Source organism: Canis aureus, chromosome 32, assembly GCF_053574225.1.
Source record: "Canis aureus isolate CA01 chromosome 32, VMU_Caureus_v.1.0, whole genome shotgun sequence".
Lineage (NCBI taxonomy): Eukaryota > Metazoa > Chordata > Mammalia > Carnivora > Canidae > Canis > Canis aureus.
In genome coordinates, this window is record NC_135642.1 from 29,960,714 (window position 1) to 29,981,327 (window position 20,614).

At 41.4% G+C, this 20,614-nt stretch overlaps 1 protein-coding gene across 1 annotated transcript in view; it reads right to left on the reverse strand.

Annotated features, from left to right (window-relative positions):
* ANXA2 (annexin A2) overlaps positions 1-20,614 on the reverse strand; it is a 45,612-nt gene that overhangs the window by 8,708 nt on the left and 16,290 nt on the right. Inside the window, exons 4-7 of the mRNA XM_077881316.1 lie at positions 8,516-8,610; positions 4,863-4,976; positions 1,325-1,415; positions 89-168 (exon numbers count right to left, since the gene is read on the reverse strand). Of these exons, the coding sequence (XP_077737442.1) occupies positions 89-168; positions 1,325-1,415; positions 4,863-4,976; positions 8,516-8,610 (380 nt within the window). The remainder of the gene's footprint in view (positions 1-88; positions 169-1,324; positions 1,416-4,862; positions 4,977-8,515; positions 8,611-20,614) is intronic.

The window sequence follows — 20,614 nt, forward strand, 5'->3', positions numbered from 1 at the left end:
ATTGAGTTCATTCGCTCCCAGGTATAAAATGAGGTATGTGACTTGCCTTGGGAGGAAACAAGGACAGAGAAATAAACCAGAAACCAACCTTTGCAAGGGCAACCATCAGCTTGCGGAAGTCACCAGATGTGTCAGAAATGATGTCCTTCTCCAGATCGGTCTTGTACACTTTGAAAACAACACATCTGGTTTTAGGCTTCCTGCCTGTGCAGCCAGCCACCCACCCACCCCAACTGCCCTCACCCCACCAGGCATCTGAAAAGCAAAAACAGCTGTGGCAGCATGGATGTATCCACCCAAATGAGGGCAGATGGTCCATGATTTATTTTATGATTTTTAACCTCATAAAACCAGAGTCAGATGTTATTATCAGTGACAGGAGATAGACGGGGCTGGATCAAATCAGGCATCCTCAAGCTCACCTTTGATCAGTGACCTCTTTTGTAGCTAAAATATTGTTTCACAAACTTCTTGACTATGAATGCTCACTCTGAACATGAAAAAATGTGAAAAGCTACACACACACACACACACACACACACACACACCCCAACTGTGCTTTGCTATCCACTGAAAGAGGAAATGTACAATGGCAAAAACTTGTAAGAATTAAAGAATACTTTTGAATGAATCTATATTTTATTATTCAAAATAGCTTCTACGTTGAAACTTAGTAACACATACACATATAAGCTATATCATTTATTCTACCCACAGCCTCCCGTAGTGCTTGGTGCACGCAGATCCACACATCTCTTGCAATAATCCACAATCCAGAATCGTGAACTTCTTTTTTTTTTAAAGATTTATTTATTTATGATAGACACACACACAGAGAGAGAGAGGTGCAGAGACACAGGAGGAGGGAGAAGCAGGCACCATGCCGGGAGCCCAACATGGGACTCGATCCCGGGACTCCAGGATCACGCCTAGGCCAAAGGCAGGCGCTAAACCGCTGAGCCACCCTGGGATCCCCGAATTGTGACCTTCTTAAACAGAGACTGGAAAACACCCAATCCATGAAATCCATGTACAATGCTTCCTACTTCTCCCATCAGACTCTCTTTTTTTTTTTAATTGGTTTTCTCTCCTTTCCCTCCTGCGTATCCTTTTATAGAAGTTCTAGTATAATATAATTAGCAAAACACAAGCCACAAAAGAAGGTGAAGAAGAGGGACCCAGACCATGGCAAACCCCTGGACAGTCCAGAAGGCATTCTGCATATGTAATCCAGGCATCCTATTCCCAATGCTAGCCCAGGCAGCCATGATGGGGTCACAGAAATTGGGCTAAGAAGCTGCATCAAAGAACTAGGGCTACTCACTTTCCTTGTAGACTCTGTTAATTTCCTGAAGTTCTTGGTTGGTCCTTGAGCAGATGATCTCAATGAGGGAGTCCTCATCAGTCCCCAGCCCCTGTGAACCAGGCAAGACAACATCAGCAGGGAAAGTCCTCTTGGCCCTTAACCTACTTCTCTGTCTCAATCAGGTAAATTGCAAACATGGATCGGTCAGTTAGCACACTCCTTTCTATAATCCTATGGAGGGGATCTGTACCGTATTGTCAGCACAATGTAATGCTATTTTCTATTTCTTTAAAAAATGCTTCCAAAAAAAAAAGTTTTACCAGATTAAAAGATGGTATAAGTGACATGTCTGAGCTCAACTATATTGTTGCCTTTTGGTGATGAGTTTATAAAATGAGTAACTTTTTCTTCTTCCTATTTTTCTTTATTTTTCAAATTATTTTGATCGATGGGAAATTTTTCTTTATTAAACAATCTGCTCAGTAATTTAACATAAAGGAATATAGAGAGTTTGTTGTCATTTGCAGCCAGCATTACTGGAATGGAATAAGTCTTTTACCAGGGAAAGGTACAGATAAGATAAAATTTTTAGCTTCACCTCTTTGAAATGTAAAATTGGGTTAATGTTAAAAATTTCATTCTTGTACTTCCATTTTTGCTTGATTACTATGCACTCTTCAGGCACTTTCGGGAAGCAAAAGGAAGTAATGAAGTGCCAAATAAACCTAGACACCAACACTTTATTAAGGAATAAGAATTTGATGGGTGATGTATTCAAATTTAATATATACACTTTTGAACGTGCCAGATAGCTTGAAAGGACTCAATGAAACATGTATTTCAAAGCTGGCTTCATGATCAAAGTCAAGATTTAATAATCAGGATTCTCTAATACTTGTCTTTCCGAATATGGAAATACCACTTTGAACTAAGTAGAATTACAACTGTTTAAAATGTAAATCAATTATAAGGTGTTAATACAATAAGAAACTTACTTATCCACGCGAAAAATGTGTCAGCTATTAATTAAACTTATTAGAGTTTATACACCCCTGAAAAGTGTAATATAATCTAAACCTCAGGTTAACGGTTAATTTTGAATTTTATTCTTAATCTATGAGCCAATGCTTCTTCTTCCAGAGTTTTTAATCATGATATGTAGAGGTTCTAGCAAAGCCAAACTTTCTTCCCATCTGAGTGAAAGATCTACATGACATTCTTTTTTTTTTAATATATTTTTTAAAGATTTTATTTATTTAGTCATGAGAAACAGAGAGGAGAGAGAGACAGAGACACAGGCAGAGGGAGAAGCAGGCTCCATGCAGGAAGCCCGACATGGGACTTGATCCCGGGTCTCCAGGATCACGCCCTGGGCTGAAGGCGGCGCTAAACCGCTGAGCCACCCGGGCTGCCCTACATGACATTCTGTACACATGTTATAGAATGACTACTGAGTGTCTTCAAATATTTTAGGGGGCAGGTTTTCAATCTCAAGATGATAGAAATATAATCTAAAAATAACTCATGCATTGGAAGAAATGTTATATACTGACACTGTTAAAATTAAAAACACGGGGCAGCCAGGGTGGCTCAGTGGTTTAGTGCCACCTTCAGCCAAGGGCGTGATCCTGGAGACCCGGGATCGAGTCCCATGTCGGGCTTCCTGCATGGAGCCTGCTTCTTCTCCCTCTGCCTGCTTCTCCCTCTGCCTATGTCTCTGCCTCTCTCTCTCTCTCTCTCTCTCTCTCTTTCTTTCTCTCTCTGTGGGTCGCATGAATAAATAAAATCTTTAAAAAAATTAAAAATACATATGGCAATATAAGTTTTTTTCCATTGCTGATATACCAGTGTTAACCATCTGAGGATTGTAACAGTATTTTTATTTCTGTATTCAGAGGTGACCTTGGCAATTTCCAAAACTTGGCCCAAGCTTCCCACAGATTGTCCACAATTCCTACCACAAGGGCAACTTCTACCGTAACATATGGCTAATATTGCCACTGGTATTGCCAGAAGTCAAAACAGATTTTTTTTTTAAAGCGTAGTTCAGTTAATGTCACTTCGAGCTTTATGGATTTCAGAAGGGTACTCAACTGTGATAGCTAATGGAAGAGCTGGCACAAGGTCAAAGATTCAGTAGTCAAAGCACCTTTCATTAGGCCCATCTACATAGATTACAATGGTGACTGACAGCTCCAGCAGGCCCATTTCAAATCATTAATACCTAGTAATAGATACTAGTAAAATTGAACACATCACAACTAAATAGATTTTTGACGAAAGTAAGATAAACTGATCTGAAGTGATGATGGTCAGAGAAACCTAGGACAGGCTGACTCATCCATGGCTCAAAAAAACCCAAAGTTTGGTTTTCAGGAGTGTTCTTTTATCAAGCAGGATCATTAAATGTTGCTGACATTTCATCATTCGTAATTTTAACTTCTCCGCAATATAGCCTACTTAAGAAACTCAGAGCCAGTCTGCTCATATAAACTGAGCACAGGTTGGGTTAGGCTGGAGAACTGAAGGAAGAAAGAGATTCCCCAAACAAATCTTGTGGCAGCCCTGAGCTATCAAGTCCTGGGTGATGGAAATGCCTGGTGTGTGAAGCTGCCTCACTCTTGAGGTACTCTCTGGGGGAAAGAGATGACACGAACTGTGACATCAGCTCTGGTGACAGGCTTACAGCTTGGTCTCTTCATAATTCAGAAACAGGAGCATCACAGAAAATTCACTCGGACTTCAAATGAAAAATGAAAACCATAGCTTTCCTCCCTATCCTGGAGGCTTTACTCAGTTTTATCAGAAGAGGGCAGTGTGAGATTATTCAAAGTGTTACAAGCATACACTATAAAAGGGGTTATATGTTTTGCTGTAAAATGCATTTATGTTATGCATCTATTGCATTTATATAACACTTGAAGTTTTAAGCCCACACAAAATTCAAGGAGTTTCTAACCTGGAATTTCTATTATCTAATGTAACCTAAAATTCTAAATAACTTTGCAAAAACAAACAAAAGAGGTAATTTGTGCTGTAATACTTTGAACAAAACACAGGTACCACTTACAATCTGAAGCCACCCTTTGCATGTACTGTGATGTTCTGATTTTGCCCAAATTTGAATTAAATAATGGGACTGATGGGAGAGGGTCAGAAGAAACACCCAAGAGAACATGGGCAGAATTTGCAAGCTTCACTTGACAAAAGCTCTGAGTTTTACTTTTGCCTTAATATCACAACAAATCTTTTTTTAAGGAGGAAGTGTAATCAAGGAAGTAGTTTTTCCAAATGGTATTCCAATTGCCCAGGTGCCAAGCAGTAGCAGCTGGATAACTGACTTCCCAGCATCATGAAATTTCTTTACAGTCTTAAAAAGAGTAATTGAAATATTTTTGGTACAAATCCTAAGACTTATAGCTTCAGTTCATTTTTTAAAAAATGGTTCCAAATGAGAATTCAACAAAACTGAAAATCACCTAATTATACTCAAAAAGCTGTAATTCACAAATATTAATGGCAGATTTGACAGAGATTGCATCTCACATATGTTTACCTTCATGGAGGCTTTCAGTTCAGAAGCGTCATACTGAGCAGGTGTTTTCAATAGGCCCAAAATCACGGTCTCCAGGTGGCCGGACAAGGCTGACTTCAATGCTGATGCAAGTTCCTTAAGAAAAACAGGCAAGAACATGGAAAATGGGGTTGGGCACCAATATTCCCTTTAAAACTGGCGAAGACCAAAGCAAGCGGGATATGTTTGTAAAGTGGGTTGTGACTCCTCGACCACTTTGGAATCTCAGAACAAACTGTCCCTCAACTGCATTCCTTTCCACAGACTCCAATGTCAGAAACTAAAAGATCAGACTTTGCTCTGACAAAAACCTGTAACATCCATGCTGACTGAGCCACCTTCTCGCAGTCCTTAAAAAGAAGCCAGGGCAGTATGCAATGCCTCAGAAAGCTAGGCATGTGGGGGCACTTAATAACACACTTGGCAAGTGATAACCACTCATGGAAGATAGGGCACCTTCCAAGGTCAAGGCCTTTGCTAAGAAGAAGGTGGTGCAAGTAGGGACAGTAAAAGCTGTTTGTGCTGCTGAGCCAGAGGTGGGTCCTAAAAGTCTCCGGAGGAACCAGAAGCCCCACCATGGGTGATAGTTGGATGATGGAATTTTCCTATTCCAAACGCTTCATCTAAGACTGAGACAACATCTATCTGTCCACACCAAATCTGGGCAGAGTTGACAGAGGCAAAGGAGGACTGAAGTCCCCATTCACTCCCTTGGCTTCCCTGCTCTGTATTATTTTTAAAGGTTTCCACTGTCACAATGTAGATTTTTAAGTTAGAGATCGGAGTCAGCACCCATGTATGCAAATACCCAATTCAATGGTGTTGTTTAGAGCCACTTATACTGGCGACTAAACTTCCTACATATCAGGAGCACTGAGTGATGCCTGACCTCTCCCACTGCAATTATTTTCCTTTCTTTTCACTTTTTCCTTCCTATTCTCTCCCTTCTTTCTTTCTCCCCTGCTTGTCAGCAGTGCCCCATGGCATCTATAATAGCTAGCCCCGAGAAGTATTTGCAGGTGCCAGGTGGTGATGTATGGTCTGCTTCAGGAAGAATCTTCTCAAATCCTTCATAGGTGGTGAGATCTGAGATGGAATTTGGAAATCACCTGGCCCACCCCTTCCACCACCTACTCTCATCTGATTCCCGGTGCCCTAGTAACACACAGCACTTAGAAAGGGACTTGAAAAGCAACACCTTCCAATTATAGTACCAATTTTCCAATCTGGAAATTTGAGGTTAGGTAATTTCAAACTTAGCCTACCCTTGACACCCTTCTACCCATTCTCTGTTCAAACCTCAAATAGCATTTGAGTACCTACTGACATCTTCCACTTCTATTATAAACTCCTGTCGGTGTTCAACTTTCTGCTTCTCATAAGGTCTAGCACAGGGCTTTGCATTATTACCATTCCTTTTTTGGAGAAATCTGGCATCTGCTTGAAGGTGAACAAAACAGGGGATCAATCCTCTTCCCCAGCTCCTCTCCACTTCTATTAGTTCTGCCCATGCTGTTTAAAGGCTCGTGACATAGGCAGCCTCAGTCCATACCCCAACATACTCTAAAATACAGGGCTTTCTCCTTGATTATGCAAACAACTCATTCAAAACACTAAGGTTTTGCTTGCAAAATCTCCTTCGGAAATTTATCTCAAAAAATGTATCTTTTTTTTTTTAAGATATTATTTATTTATTCATGAGAGACAGAGAGAGAGAGAGGCAGAGACATAGGCAAAGGGAGAAGCAGGCTCCATGCAGGGAGCCTGACATGGGACTTGATCCCAGGTCTCCAGAATCAGGCCCTGGGCAAAAGGTGGCACTAAACCTCTGAGTCACCTGGGCTGCCCTGTATCTTTCTATACAGGATGACAATCTCCCTTAGCCCAAGACTGAACGACATCCAGATCAGTAGGACAGGGGTGCCTGAGTGGCTTAGTTGGTTAGGCGTCTGACTCTTGATTTCAGCTCAGGTCACAATCTCAGGATTGTGAAATTGAGCCCCATGTCAGGCTCTGCACTGGGCATAGAGCTTACTTGAGATTCTCTCTCCCTCTCCCTCTGCCCCTTCCTCCACTCTCCCCTCTCCTTAAAACAAAACAAAACAAAACCAGTAGGACAGTAAGCTGTTCCCAGTTCACACAAAACCTGTGTGGTCAATGAACTCTATACGATTCTGGTAATATCTTCCATCCCGACAGGTTATGTGAGGGCTTTGTTCCCCAATTATCGAATTTGAAATCAAGATCCAGGCTTCTATATTTCTGTGTACACTTATGTGTGCACACTCAAGTGTGTTCCAACACCCCCCTTTCTAAGTGACAAATGAAGGAGCAACTATATGCACACTCCCCAAAGAGATGAGCCTTCTGCTCCAACTGGAACTCAGCCCTACCAGGTCCCAGCTCCTTTTAGAAAACTGGAGAAATAAAATACTCCCCTCTCTGCCTCACTACAAAAGATTATAGAAGTCTAGTTGGAAAAAGAATGTTAATGCACATAAGATGATAGGAGCCAGATTCTATGTCCTTTCCAACTGTTTGAGTAGGTGGGGGTGGGAGCTATGGCAGGGCTTGACCTGCAACTTTCAGAACCCTGGTGGTCATGTCAACTCCAAGAAAAGAAATGTCTTTTCCAGAATCCTTCCAGCTCACCTCCACTGTGGCTATGAGTGAAAGCCGTTAAGTCAAACAGAAACTGCAGGAAGCCACGCTTACTGCACTGTCCAAGAATAAATCAAAAGCTTTTAATAGCAAGAAGTTAAAAATAAAGCATCCCGTCCTTAAAAATAAAATTTCCTAACACTGCAACAAAATAAAGGATGAACAAATGCTTGGTTGCTCCTTAACCACTAGTGCACAAGGGAAAAAGCACACAAAGACTCTTTAAATAGTGGGAACATGGCATGTTGAAGATAGTAGACCAAATGAACTACTAACTAAGCCCATTTGCAGCAAAGCTCTTAAGAATTCAAGTGTATTTTCTTTTTAAGAGTAAGAAGAGCCTATAAGGATCAATACTAACTAAAGGCTAGTGTCCTAAGATTAAATTAGAAACATCTTATCGAGGGCAGCCCGGGTGGCTCAGCGGTTTAGCGCCGCCTTCAGCCCACGGCGTGATCCTAGAGACCCCGGGATGGAGTCCCACGTCAGGCTCCCTGCATGCAACCTGCTTCTCCCTCTGCCTGTGTCTCTGCCTCTCTCTCTCTCTCGTGAATAAATAAATAAAATATTAAAAAAAGAAAAAAGGAAACATCGAGAGCTAGCAGAAGTCATAAAGATGAAATGAGTTGCTACAGGTAGAGAACTACATGCCTGGCACAAAGCAAGCATTTCTAGAAATGATAGCTGTTATTGTTCATGTTCCCTGGTCCCTTCTAACCCTGTTCCCAGCAGTATTCCCTCTACACCCCCTGGTTGGAGGAGGGCATAGTCTTTAGGGATAAGCTCCAAGCACCCCAGGGACACCTGGGGCCATGAGTGTGTAAGTGATGACTCTTTATAAGAGGAAAACCTCGGATACCCAAGAGTTTCTGAGGCTCTTGCCGGGACAAGTCAGAATCCATAAAAAGAAAAAGCAATGGCTGAGGAAATGAAATTCAACAAGGAATGCCCTCTGCCCCTGAAGTTGCTTGTACCTTTTTAGTCCTTCTCTGGTAGGCAAAGGCAATGTCCTGTCTCTGTTCATTGCTGCGGTTGGTCAAAATGTTGACAATGGTGACCTCATCCACACCTATGGAAATACAAGCAGTAAACAGTTATCACCTATGCGCTCTAGTTCTTCAGGCTAATGCTGAAGGTTTTAAACAGTTTTTCAAAATGAAATGTATATACTGCTTTCCAAACTGAAATGCCAGGACATCAGGGGTTGCTCTTGTCAGTACCCTCCACCAAATGTGTTTACCCAATTTTTATCCTGACAGCCGCAAACTGCAAGCCTAAATGGACCTTTTGAGTATCTGCATTGAAAAAAACTATTTTATTCATAAATTGGTTTCTGGAAATCAACCGTAGGAGGGGTGTTTGTGGGGCTTTGGCAGTCAGACGGAACAACAAAGATTTAGGAGGATTTTAAATGAAGGTCCCCAAATTGCCATTTAACTGGGGATTTAATAGACAGTAACTGTGAACTGAATTAATAGAGACAATTATTTATATTTATTGCAGGATTACGGCTATATAAGCAGCTAGGTATAATTTCTATAAATATAGAAACTGTCATGACAAATGAGTCAGATTTAATATGGCAGTTGTATTTTTAATAGCATAATTGATTAATACAATCATACTTATTGAAGACTAAATTGTTTTTTAAGGAAACTAAATGTTCCACTGCTTTTAATCTTCAATAGGCAATTTTAATAATCAATTTTATAACTTTATTAAAAAGAGTAAGTGTTTTAATCTAAATTAAATCTAAATTGGGAGTTCTGAAGTGCCTCCAAAATATTTTAGTACCTATTTTAATTGGAACATGTGTATTTACCAAGATAAGCAATGCCTTCTTGTATCTGAAAGTTTCCAATTTTATATCAGAAATATTCCTAAAATACCATTTAACTTAAGAAAGCCTGATTTTAAGAATTCAGAAAGTAAAGGGTCTCAACTCCTGACCGATTATGAACTTTGTTTAATAAAGGGAAGAGTCTTTGCCATACTGGATAGTTAATTCTTGGGTGAGAGAGACAGTAGCTAAGCCCACAAGGTCACATGCAAATGGCCAACAGCCTGGCCTAAAGGAAACCAGAGGAGACTCAGAGCAGCAGAAATGTCAGAATTGTAGTAATGCTTTGAGGCAGAGGCAATGAGCAACGTGACAGAGAAGGAACCCTCAGCTCTCAAGCATGTTAGATCAAAATGCATAAAGTTAGATTTTCTGGGTATAAAAATAAGTAACATTTATTTATGTGTTTATATACTCATTTCAGAGGGAGTTCATACCAGTACGTAAATCAGGTAAGTGCAGCATCTATAACTTTAGCTCCAACTTTTAGAGTACCAATGTCAACAAAGATATGTAATTGTTATATACATGAGATTCAGTTGCAAAGATGATTTCAGCATTATATAGTCTCAAAAAATAAAGGGAAAAAAGCCCCTATGTCCAATAAGAGGCTAATTAAATAAATGTTCTTCTATCCGTATAATAGGATACTACAGTCATTTAAAATGATGGCATAGTGGTGCCTGGGTGGCTCAGTTGGTTTAACATCTGCCTTTGGCTCAGGTCGTGAACCCAGGGTCCTGCGATGGAACCCTGCATCGAGCTCCCTGCTCAGCAGGGAATCTGCTGCTTCCTCTCCCTCTGCCTCTCCCCCTACTTGTGCTCACATACACATGCTCTTTCTCTCTCTCAAATAAATAAATTAAATTAAATTAAATGATGGCATAAAATATTGACATGGAAAAATGCTCATGATATACTGTTAAGTAAAAAATAACAACAAAAAGCAGGTGGCAAAGCAGTAGATGCAGTATAACCCAATTATTGTAAAATACATGTGTGTGTACAAGAAGAATATCTAGAAGCCTTTATACCAAAATTTTAATTGTGATCATGTGAGTGGTAGGATTATGGACACTGTAAAGTTTTCTTTCTTCTGGTTATATTTACTTCCAAAGTTCACCATAACGGCATAAAAAGGGTTCTTTACATACACTGTGACACACAGTCATTGATCTAGAATCAACTAGTGACTTCAACTTGAGAGAATCTTGACATGGTTCTAAATACTTTAATTAGAATAAACATAATATGCATCATAATAATTACAAACTATATCTATATAATTCTCTTTGGTTTCTGAAAATCCTAACACAGACTACCTTCTTAGTCTTCACAACTACACAGTTAAGGATAGGTATTCCTCTTCCTAGTTCATAGACAGAGAAGCTGAAGCTCAGAGAGATCACAACTGTTACATGTATAAACATCTGGCCTGTTTGGGTCTCAGTTTCTACATCTGCACAAGTAAAGCACTTGAATAATGACTTCTAGTTCTGCTTCTACAAAACACTAACAGATCCAACCCTGCAAGGCTACCCACACACATTATGTTCTCTCTCTCTCTCTTTAGATATTCTATGGCTCTAACTTCATGTTAGGACAGCCATTGCTTAAAAATGTGTTTTTGCTTTACACTTAACTTTCTTCCTCAAGGGGCACTTTGGTGGCTCAGTCTGTTAAGCCTCTGCCTTCTGCTCAGGTCATGATGCTGGGGGTCTTGGGAGAGAGGCCCCCATCGAGTCTCCCATTCCCCCCATAAGACTCCTTGCTCTGCAAGGAGCCTGCTTCTCCTTCTCGCTCTGCACCTCCCTCTGTTCATGCTCGGCTCTTGCCCTCTCTCAAATAAATAAAATCTTAAAAAAGAAAAACAAACTTTCCTCCTCAAATCTGATAATGCTAGAAAACAACAAAATAAATCATATCCTCAAACCTCAATTCTAGTATTTCCTGAATGCTATTTTGGGGCTGCTGACTGACCTGAACACATAACAAATAACACCGACCCACAAAAATTATTCTCCTTTGGAAACAAATGCAAAATTTATGTTTGTGTCAAAAGGTGGTCCTAAGCCCACCTGAATTAAAATTACATGAAGCATGTATTAAGCACACAGTCCCTTGGACCATACCTGAGATCTACTGATTAAAGGCTCCTTAGAACTCTGGAGCAAGGAAGCAGCATTTCAACCAGCTCCCTGGTCATATTTTAATTGAGAATCACCAAGAGAGATGGATAAGCATGAGGAATGGAAGGATCTTTAGAAATCTGCTTATGTAGAAGATGTTTAAGTCACTTCTACCAAGTGATTCTGTGAGGTGGAGGGTCAACTACAATTTCAGGAAAAGAAGTGCTTACCTTTGTCCAAATAAACCAGGTAAGAAAAAACACCTGAAGAGTTCACTGCACAAACTGCAGTGTAGTCCACACTTTTAGTCAATGAAACAGCCTTTTGCCTTTCTGTTCACAGCAGCTAAGCGTCCAGTCAACAGAGTCAGAATTCAATCCAATTATTGGAAATCCCCATAAAGAGCCTGAGTGGTTAACCTGAATCTCATGTAGGTGGCAGCAACTATGATAGTCTGAAGGAATCTAAATGTATTTTACCTAAATTATTTACCAAGCAAACAGCCTGCTGAGATGCAGCATCCAACATGCTGGGACCCCTTACAAGTGAACAATCTGATCCATTACACAAATGCTAATGCCAGCAACTACAAAGAAATGGAAGCTATTTCTGCAAGTGGAAGCCCCCTCCCCCTTCGAAGAACATCACCTACATAAGCTATTTCTCCCATACCATTGTCTGCAAGTTTTAAATTGAACTGGAAAGAGGAAAAAAAAAATCATGGAGCCCCGGATCAATTGCCTAGTCAAAGCCACTTAAGGCATGTCCTGTGTCGTAACACCAGAATACACATTTCTGCCAGTGGGATTTAACCACCTTATCTTCAGAACACTGCTGCTTCCTCTCAACCTGCTATCATAATTGGTGAGGCAGTTTATTCCTGTGGAAAATAGTTCAGCACAGGTTGAAGCTGCAAGGGTCATCTGGTTACTCACCATTTCTGCCCAGGATGAGGCTAGAAGGATGAGGACTGATCACTCAGCCATCTATGTCAGCACAATCATCGTCAACAATGCACAGCAAGTGCCAGGACACTAGGAAAGCTTTAAGTTTAACGAATTTAACATAGGTGCAGATGCCCGGGAGATGAGGCTGTGCCCTCCTGGATTTACACTCTCAGATCTCTTATGTTCCAGTGTATAAGTAAGTGTTTGCTGGGCAGAAGGGGCCCAGGGGCTAAAAGAAACTATGCGGGCAGGGCAACAGCATAAAGGAAAAAAAAACCAACAAAGCTGAATAATGTTTCTTTTCCCATTCCATTCCTTTTGTGCTTCATGTGGAAGGTCAAAGTAATCTAAGCAAAGGCTCACAATGGGAAACAGTAATCAGGGTAGGGGAGCCTACAGAATGTGGGTGAGAACACAGTAAAATCTGTGTTCCAGGCAGATTTTTAAAAATTTCTTTTCAAAACTGATAGTTCAAATTTTCAACACTGGTAAGGAACTAAGACACAAATTTATTTGGTTCCTAATGGGAAACAACACAGTAAATTTCATAAGCATTCATTCCTTTCATGAAAATGGCCAACGAATCTTAGCAGCTAACTACAAAAAACGTCTCCAACACCCTTTAGTCGGGGCATCCGAAAGGTCAGTCACTGCTCTAAATGCCAGTCAACACGAAGCACTCAGCACGGTGCTTATGTAGAAGACTTTTAAGTCACATCTACCAATCGCTTCTGTGAGGGTGGACTGCAATTCTAGGGACAGAAATGCTTACCTTCGTCCAAATAACCCAGATAAGAAGTAACGCCTGAAGAGTTCACTGCACAAACTGTAACACCTGTGCCAAGTGATACCACAGGAAAGCGCCATTGACAGCAGGACTCAAGCAGAATACTCTGGGGTCTTGGGTCTCTTAAACCATCCACCATATTTTTGAAACATAACAAACACTTGCAGTCTAAAATAACGGCCAACTCCAAAATCATAAAATCAGCCTCCTGAGTTTCCTCCTCCTCTCTGCGGGTGGAAACCCCAAATCAGCTTCACATCTGGCATTCCATGGAAAATGTGTCTTTTATTGTCCATGGCAAGGAACCAAGAGGCCATTCTGAACAGGATGCTGACTCACATCTGCCAAGACACACTGGCTGCACAAAGAAAATGGATTTCATTTTGTTTGATGAGAGCTCAGGAGGCCCTCAGGGTGTGGCTGACTGGTCAGAAAAAAAAGATTCCTTATCTAGAAGATAAAAACCATGCCTCAGCTTACATTACGGGGGATATAGGTATCAAACTTCAGAATAAATCATCTCTGCAAAGGGAAGGTCAGCAGCAGGCCACAGAGAGAGGCAATCCATGCTTGTGGCCATATTTTATCATAGTAGCATCAGCCACTCACTGAATACCTACTATGTGCCAGGCACTTACGAAGTGCTTCACACAACTTTGCCATATAATTGTCACCACATCTGTAAGAGGTAGGGGCTCCTGTCATTCTCATTTTACCACGAGGAAACAAATGCTCCTGGAAGGCAGGGACATGCCCCAGGTCACACAAGCAAATCACTTGCAGAGCTGGGATTCAAACCAAGATTAAAGACCCAGGCTCACTGCATTGGGCTATCTTGCTTCCTGTTATAGAAAAGTAACCAAAAATTAAAAATAAGGCCAAGAGAAAGACAGCATGTCCTCCCAGTGTGGCTAACAAGGCCATCCAAGACTGCCTCTCCAGGGTATGCTCTCACTCAACTTGCTACTTACTACCGTCAGGCACAAGCTCTGTGAGGTAACATGTTAACTTGGAGATTATAGTCCAAAGGTTATGGCTTCAGGGCCCTGTAGGACATTAATGGCCTTGTATCCAGCCCAGCAATCTTATCCCAACACTGTTCCCTCAGTGCCTATTAACACCCAGTTTTTCAAATGTCCCTTTGAACTAATCTTATCTCCTCTGAGTTAAATAAATGTTTGACACGTGTTCATCCCCCATCTATATGAGTCATGTTGGTACCGTTTTGAAATTATACTTTGAAACTTCTTCATACCACACTCCTCTAGTTCCTAAAAATGATTTGGGACACAGCAATGTGTCTATATATCTATAGGACTGGATTTACTATTTACTACATACAAACATACACACTTTTAATAATCTGTAGATAATTATTTGCCAACCACTAACAGTGCATGGTCACTGAACGTAAGAGCTATCCCAACTGAGGTTTTTTCCAACAGAAAGACCTAGAAACACTCCACGAGGGATAACATGGAGAGGGGAGCCCCTCCCAACAAGACTAAAATGCCAACATGCCATCTGTCTACTAGAAGTGACTTCAGGGACAGAGAAGCATACACATGTACACACACACACACACACACACACACATACACACACAGTTGTCCAAAGTATCCTTCCCACCATCAGCCACAGTGCTGCCTGGCCTGGAATTCCTGCTCTCCTAGTCACTCCTTGGTATCACTCAGCAGTCATGAGCACTCTGTGTCCAAAGGGTCCTACCAGGAGTTGGATAATCACATGGGGGACATATGAAAAGGGGAGGCATCTAGATCAGTGTCAGCAATAGATGCTTCAGAAACCATGTAGGGCTCAGAACTGTACTATCTAAGCAACTGAGTTAGCTCCCTGTGCCTTGCCTTCTCATTCTGTAAAATAGATCATGAGAACATTTACTGGGATGCAGAAAGGATGGATTGAGTTAATGACTTGGAGCAAGTCTGCTACCTTCTCCACACTCAGCTTCTCCAGTGTAAGCCTGGGTCTTATTTGCATTTGGTTTGGGGTCAATGAAAATAAGGCTATGGGCGCTTTTGCCATTAGCAGACATTAGATTACTAGTCCAGTTTCATGATAACCTGTGGCAGCTGCCTGAAATGAGACAGAAAACAAGCACTGCCTGGGGTCACAGGGGGCTGGGGCGCTCGGCACCTCCCCCAAGACTGGCACTGTGGAGGTGTGGTACTGACTCATGCAAAGTGTGGTTTACCTAAGTGCCTAAGAAGGTTTGGCCCAAAAATCAAATTTCTTCTTTTTCCATTCTGCTCTGATTTCACCTCTGCTGAGTCCCTTAGAAAGGATTTAAGTGCCATCTATTTGTTAATCCCCTTGTATACTTCAATAATCTAGAACCCTGCCTGCCTCCCATGCATAATTGTAGTTCCAAAATGCTCCACAGGACCAGCAGGAAAACACAAAGTAGGCCAGCATCCAAAATTCAAACCAAATCCAATTGTAAATGAAGGATGATATGCAAAATGCAAGTGCCATCTTGTGCCCTGCCACTCTATTAGCCTCATGGGACAGAAAATTTTAAAATCTGAACAGATGCAAGAGAAATCAGCATCCTGATCCTTAACTCAATTGATAGCAAGGAAGTTAATATTTACTGTCTTACCATTGCTGACACCAGAAAAGAAACTGGTTACTATGCCCAGTGTCCCTTCGTGGCACTGATACTCAGATTTCCTCAGGAGGAAAGAGGTTAACAGTTTTTACAAAAAAAATAAATAAATAAAAAAGAAGAAGAAGGCTGAGAGGCAGGCAATAAAAGCTAAGGCCTATCGTTAGAAAGGCACCAGGGACTCCATCACCCATGTTTTATAGACTTCCTGGCTCAGGTCTGGCATCCATACACCCATGTAGACAAAGATGGTTTTGAAGAAAATCAGAAAATCTGTGCTCAGAGTAAAGGTGGCCATTGACTCAGCACTGGTCCCCCTTTGTTTCCAGCAGTGCTGTAAGATGAGAACTCAAGTCCAAAGTAAACTTGATCACAAAGGGAAAGGCCTCAGTGAAGAGAAGGCTCCCCTTCCTCCTGTTCCCATAAGGGAGGGTGGGAAGGCTGGGCTGCATGAGCTACAAATACCTCTCTTGCAAGCATGCAGTCCTTCAGACCTAAGGGTTCTTGTAGGTTTGGGCCTGCCCCTCCCCCGCCCCCAAGTCCCCTTTTAGAATAGAAGCCACCTTTCAGAGCCAATCTGCCTCCTGGCATCTCCAAGAAAATACATTCCTAATTGCTGTCTCAGCTGAATGAATACTCCTCCAGGTGTGCAGGTGAAACCAAAAATACACGTCCTGGCCTGCTTTTCACTGGCATGGGATGTTCGTATTTTTGGCCATGCTGGAAAACATTGGTTCCATTTTAAAAGTATAAGAAAAAAAAAATAAGTGCAAAAACTTGCTGCAGTTACACATCTCTCTACTTGTGCTTATGAGAGGGGGGAAAATATCACCCGCTTTTGCATCCCTTCCGGAGAACACAAATACTGCTAAAATCAAAACTGGCAATAATAATAGGGCAACTCATTTCCCTCCCCTTTGAGAGAGAGAGATAGATAGACCAAAGCTGTACCCGTCTATTGGCACTTACACTAACTCTGGGGTTGTGCTGCTTCTAATTACAATCTATTTTATGTAGTCTGGATTCATCCTTTTCTAATTTAGCTGACTTTCCTTTCTAGTTATTTGGACCCATATGGTAAACCATTCACAGCTGTGTTGTACACTCCACAGTATATATTTAACCCAAGGCCAATCTAGACCAAGAGACTCCTACAGATTTAAGTCTTAGAAACCTCTTGTTAATTAAGCAATATTACTACTTTTGCATGGCTTTATTCAGTTTCTAACTAGACATAAATTAAGGTTAGTAATTGCATAGTCTACCTCAAACCAGAGTATACACAAAACAACCATGCATTTGGTTTAGGTAATATACTCAAGAAATACTGAGATCTCTTCAAACTAAAAACAAAGCAGACTTATGAGCATGAGCTAAATTCATTTTGTGAAAACAGATCAAAGCTCACTAAGGGACTATTATCCTTTCTGGCTACTGTCCAAGATTCTGAAAGTGTCCTCTGATGCCTCATCTCACCAGCCATGTGTCCCTCTTCAGTGCACTCACCTGTGTGTGGTCTAGGATCTGTGTACATTTGACTACTATTTAAATATAGGTTAAACTATTTACCTTTTCACACAGTCTCAGGGGCCATTGTAAATAAGATTAAATAAGTTTAATGAAGTAAAACCCTTGCCCTCAAGGAACTCACATTCTGGTGGGAGAAACAAAATCCATACATAAATAATTACAACACAATATGACAAGAGCTGTAAATTCCTTACGTGAAGTATCATACTTCATGTAAGTATTAGACCAAGGAATAATTGGTTCTGCCTCTTTCTCAGAGAAAGCATGGAGAAGAGGCTGTGTATGGGCTCACTCCGGGAGACAAGTAGGAACTGTTTGGGTGTTAGTCAGAACTCCCACCACATGGGGGCTGTACACTCCTGTCACAGTAAAGGCTCCGAAGATCCTGGAGATGAAGCTAGAGAGAGAATCTGCCCTGGAGGAGGCAGGGAGACCCACAAAGAGAACAGAAGCCATGACCACCCAGGTGAGAAAGGATATGGCTGAAGGGAAGGAGGGATATTAACTGTTCCCGGTCCTCCTCACCAGTCCAGACAGTACGAGCCCATTGGTCTCACCCAGTTCTGCCCCTCATTCGAATCCCTCCCTACACCAGGCCTGCTCTAGTTTACCATCCTCTGTTTCACAGCAGCTGAAGGACCCTCCGCCACAGGTGATTGCTCCCTGCTCTCCTTCCTGAGGGGACTCAGACCAAAGGGGAAGTCCGTGGTCAGTCAGAGCAGGTAATTAATGCTCAGAGAGCTCTGTACTTGGCACGCGCTCGCATGTGCACTTGGGCTGCCCTCTAGGAAGGGGAGGCCCAGAGCCATCTTTTCATGGTCCTTCGGCCTTCGCTTATATTGGCATTTGAGGTTTACCATTTGTTTTCTTTGAGGTCAAGGAGACAGCAGTTACAGAGCATTGTGTTCTGCAGGTAAAGGGCTTGAGGAGGGAGGAGGTTAAGGTGTGGCACAAGCTTCTTAGTTACACTGAAGGTAGAAGGTGTTTTAAACGGGAAGCTAAAAAATCAATTAGCTCATTTTAGAAGGTGGTACCAGTTATCTACAAATATCAAGAGGAAGAAGAAAGGGACAGAGGGATATTACTTTCCCAACTACTGACTTCATTTTTGTTTATAATTAAATTTATTGTCTTCCATGTGTGAAATTGATACATGTCATCATAGAAAATTTGGAAAACAAAAAATATGCTGAAAGCACAAGAAAAGAAAAGAATCAATTCCACAACTGACAACTTTTAAGGTAAATGCATGTTAAGACGAGCATTTTCCAATTGTGATGGTTGCACAACTCGGTGAATACACTAAAAGACTGAATCGCACATTTTATATAGGTGAGTTGTATGTACGTGAACTCTACCTCACTAAAAATTGTTCATAGGGCAGCCCCAGTGGCGCAGTGGTTTAGCGCCGCCTGCAGCCCAGGGCGTGATCCTGGAGACCCTGGACCTAGTCCCACATCAGGCTCTCTGTATGATGCCTGCTTCTCCCTCTGCCTGTGTCTCTGACTCTCTCTCTGTCTCTATGAATAAGTAAATAAAATCTTTAAAAAAAAAATTGTTCATAAATTTTATTTTTCACATTTTACACTCTATAGATACTCTATGTAACCCAGAAGCTACCATAACTTATTAAGTAATTCCCTAACTGGAAGATAACTTGGGTTTTTTGCTACCATAATCAATGCTGATACTTGGGTTTTTCGCTACCATAATCAATGATGATATTAATATCTTTGGTACACTGACCTCTATGTGAATATCATTTTCTTTCTTCTCCACAGTTTCCTAGAAGGATGCAAGGTTCCCAAACATACTGACAATCCAGACATGATTTCACAGGACTAACAGAATTAACAAGAAAAGTCAGTTACTCTTGAAAATTACTAGGCACCAAAAATAAATAAGTGGTCCTAAGTGGAAGGCACTAGGCATTAGAGGTGTGAAGAGAAGACTGGAGACCGAAAGCTGGGACACAAATATGACATGTATCTGACATCAATAGAATCGCAACTACAAAACGTTTTTCATGTCTGAAAATAACTTATGACAAAGGAAAAAAGTCTGATCCTCAAGAGGTGGGTGGCACAACACTGGGGTGTTTAAGAACACAGGCTCAGAGCTGGACAAGTTGTTCAAGCCCCAATTTGAACCAAGGCCAAGAGTCCTGGAGCATGTTAATCCTATACTGTGTCACCTGTAAACGGGAGAGGATACAATATAACATTGGGATGGATTTGAATTTCACCTAAGAAGAACATTCCTAAAGTGCTTGGTGCCATGCCTTCCCATAACAAGCACTCAATAAATAAATAGTGGCAACCAGGATAAGGGTGATGTCAGCTGCTTTTGACCAAAGTGGAATGAATGCATGAATCCAAACCTTAACCCTCCAGACGTTTCTATTTAGAAACTACAGTATTTTCCTACTAACTCAGAAAGGGCCTGAAGGTATTTTTATTACCATGGGAGTTTCAGCTGTTAGCAGAGTTCATTTGCGCAATCTTTACATTCCAGCGCGCGCTGAGAAGCTTTCTCATGCAAGGATAAAAGCAGCCTTTGTCTCAAGCTTGTGAAAGCCACCATCTTTGTCATATGAGTTAACTGTTGGGTGAGTTAAGGGTGTTTCTACAGTGGTGTGTTGGGAAACCCCAGGAATGGAGGCACACCCAAATAGTGAGACAGGGTGAGTTTTAGGAAAGTGGATCATGTGTGTGCATAGGCAAGCACGCATGTGTTAAGATAACAGGTTTCAGGCACTGTCTATATGGCAGGCACCACTTCATACTTCACAACTGTGTAAAGTGGAACCTTGATTAGCCCTACTTTGTATGTGGAAACTGAAGCTTAGGGAAGTTAAGCATTTTTCCAGAGTCAGATAGCTAGTAAATTAGTAGCAGAGCCAAGAGGTGAAGAGCCATGTTTACACAATCTCGCATCCACTACACTCCAGCTCCACCGAAAAAGAATGATGTGTGGTAAGAGAAGCCCTCCAAGTTCTAGTTTCCTTTTCTGATTAGTGACTTCCTGACTTCCCAGCCTGGCCTTTAACAAGTATGGTCATTTGAAAAGCATCAAAAAAAGAAGACTTTTTAAAGGTCTGGTTTGGATGCTTCTTTATTCTCCCTCCAATTGTCCAGGCAGTCCTTCTGGGAGGTACCCAGTGTCCCCAGGGAACTTGAGGCTGCTTTAGGCAGATGATGCAAATCCTTGT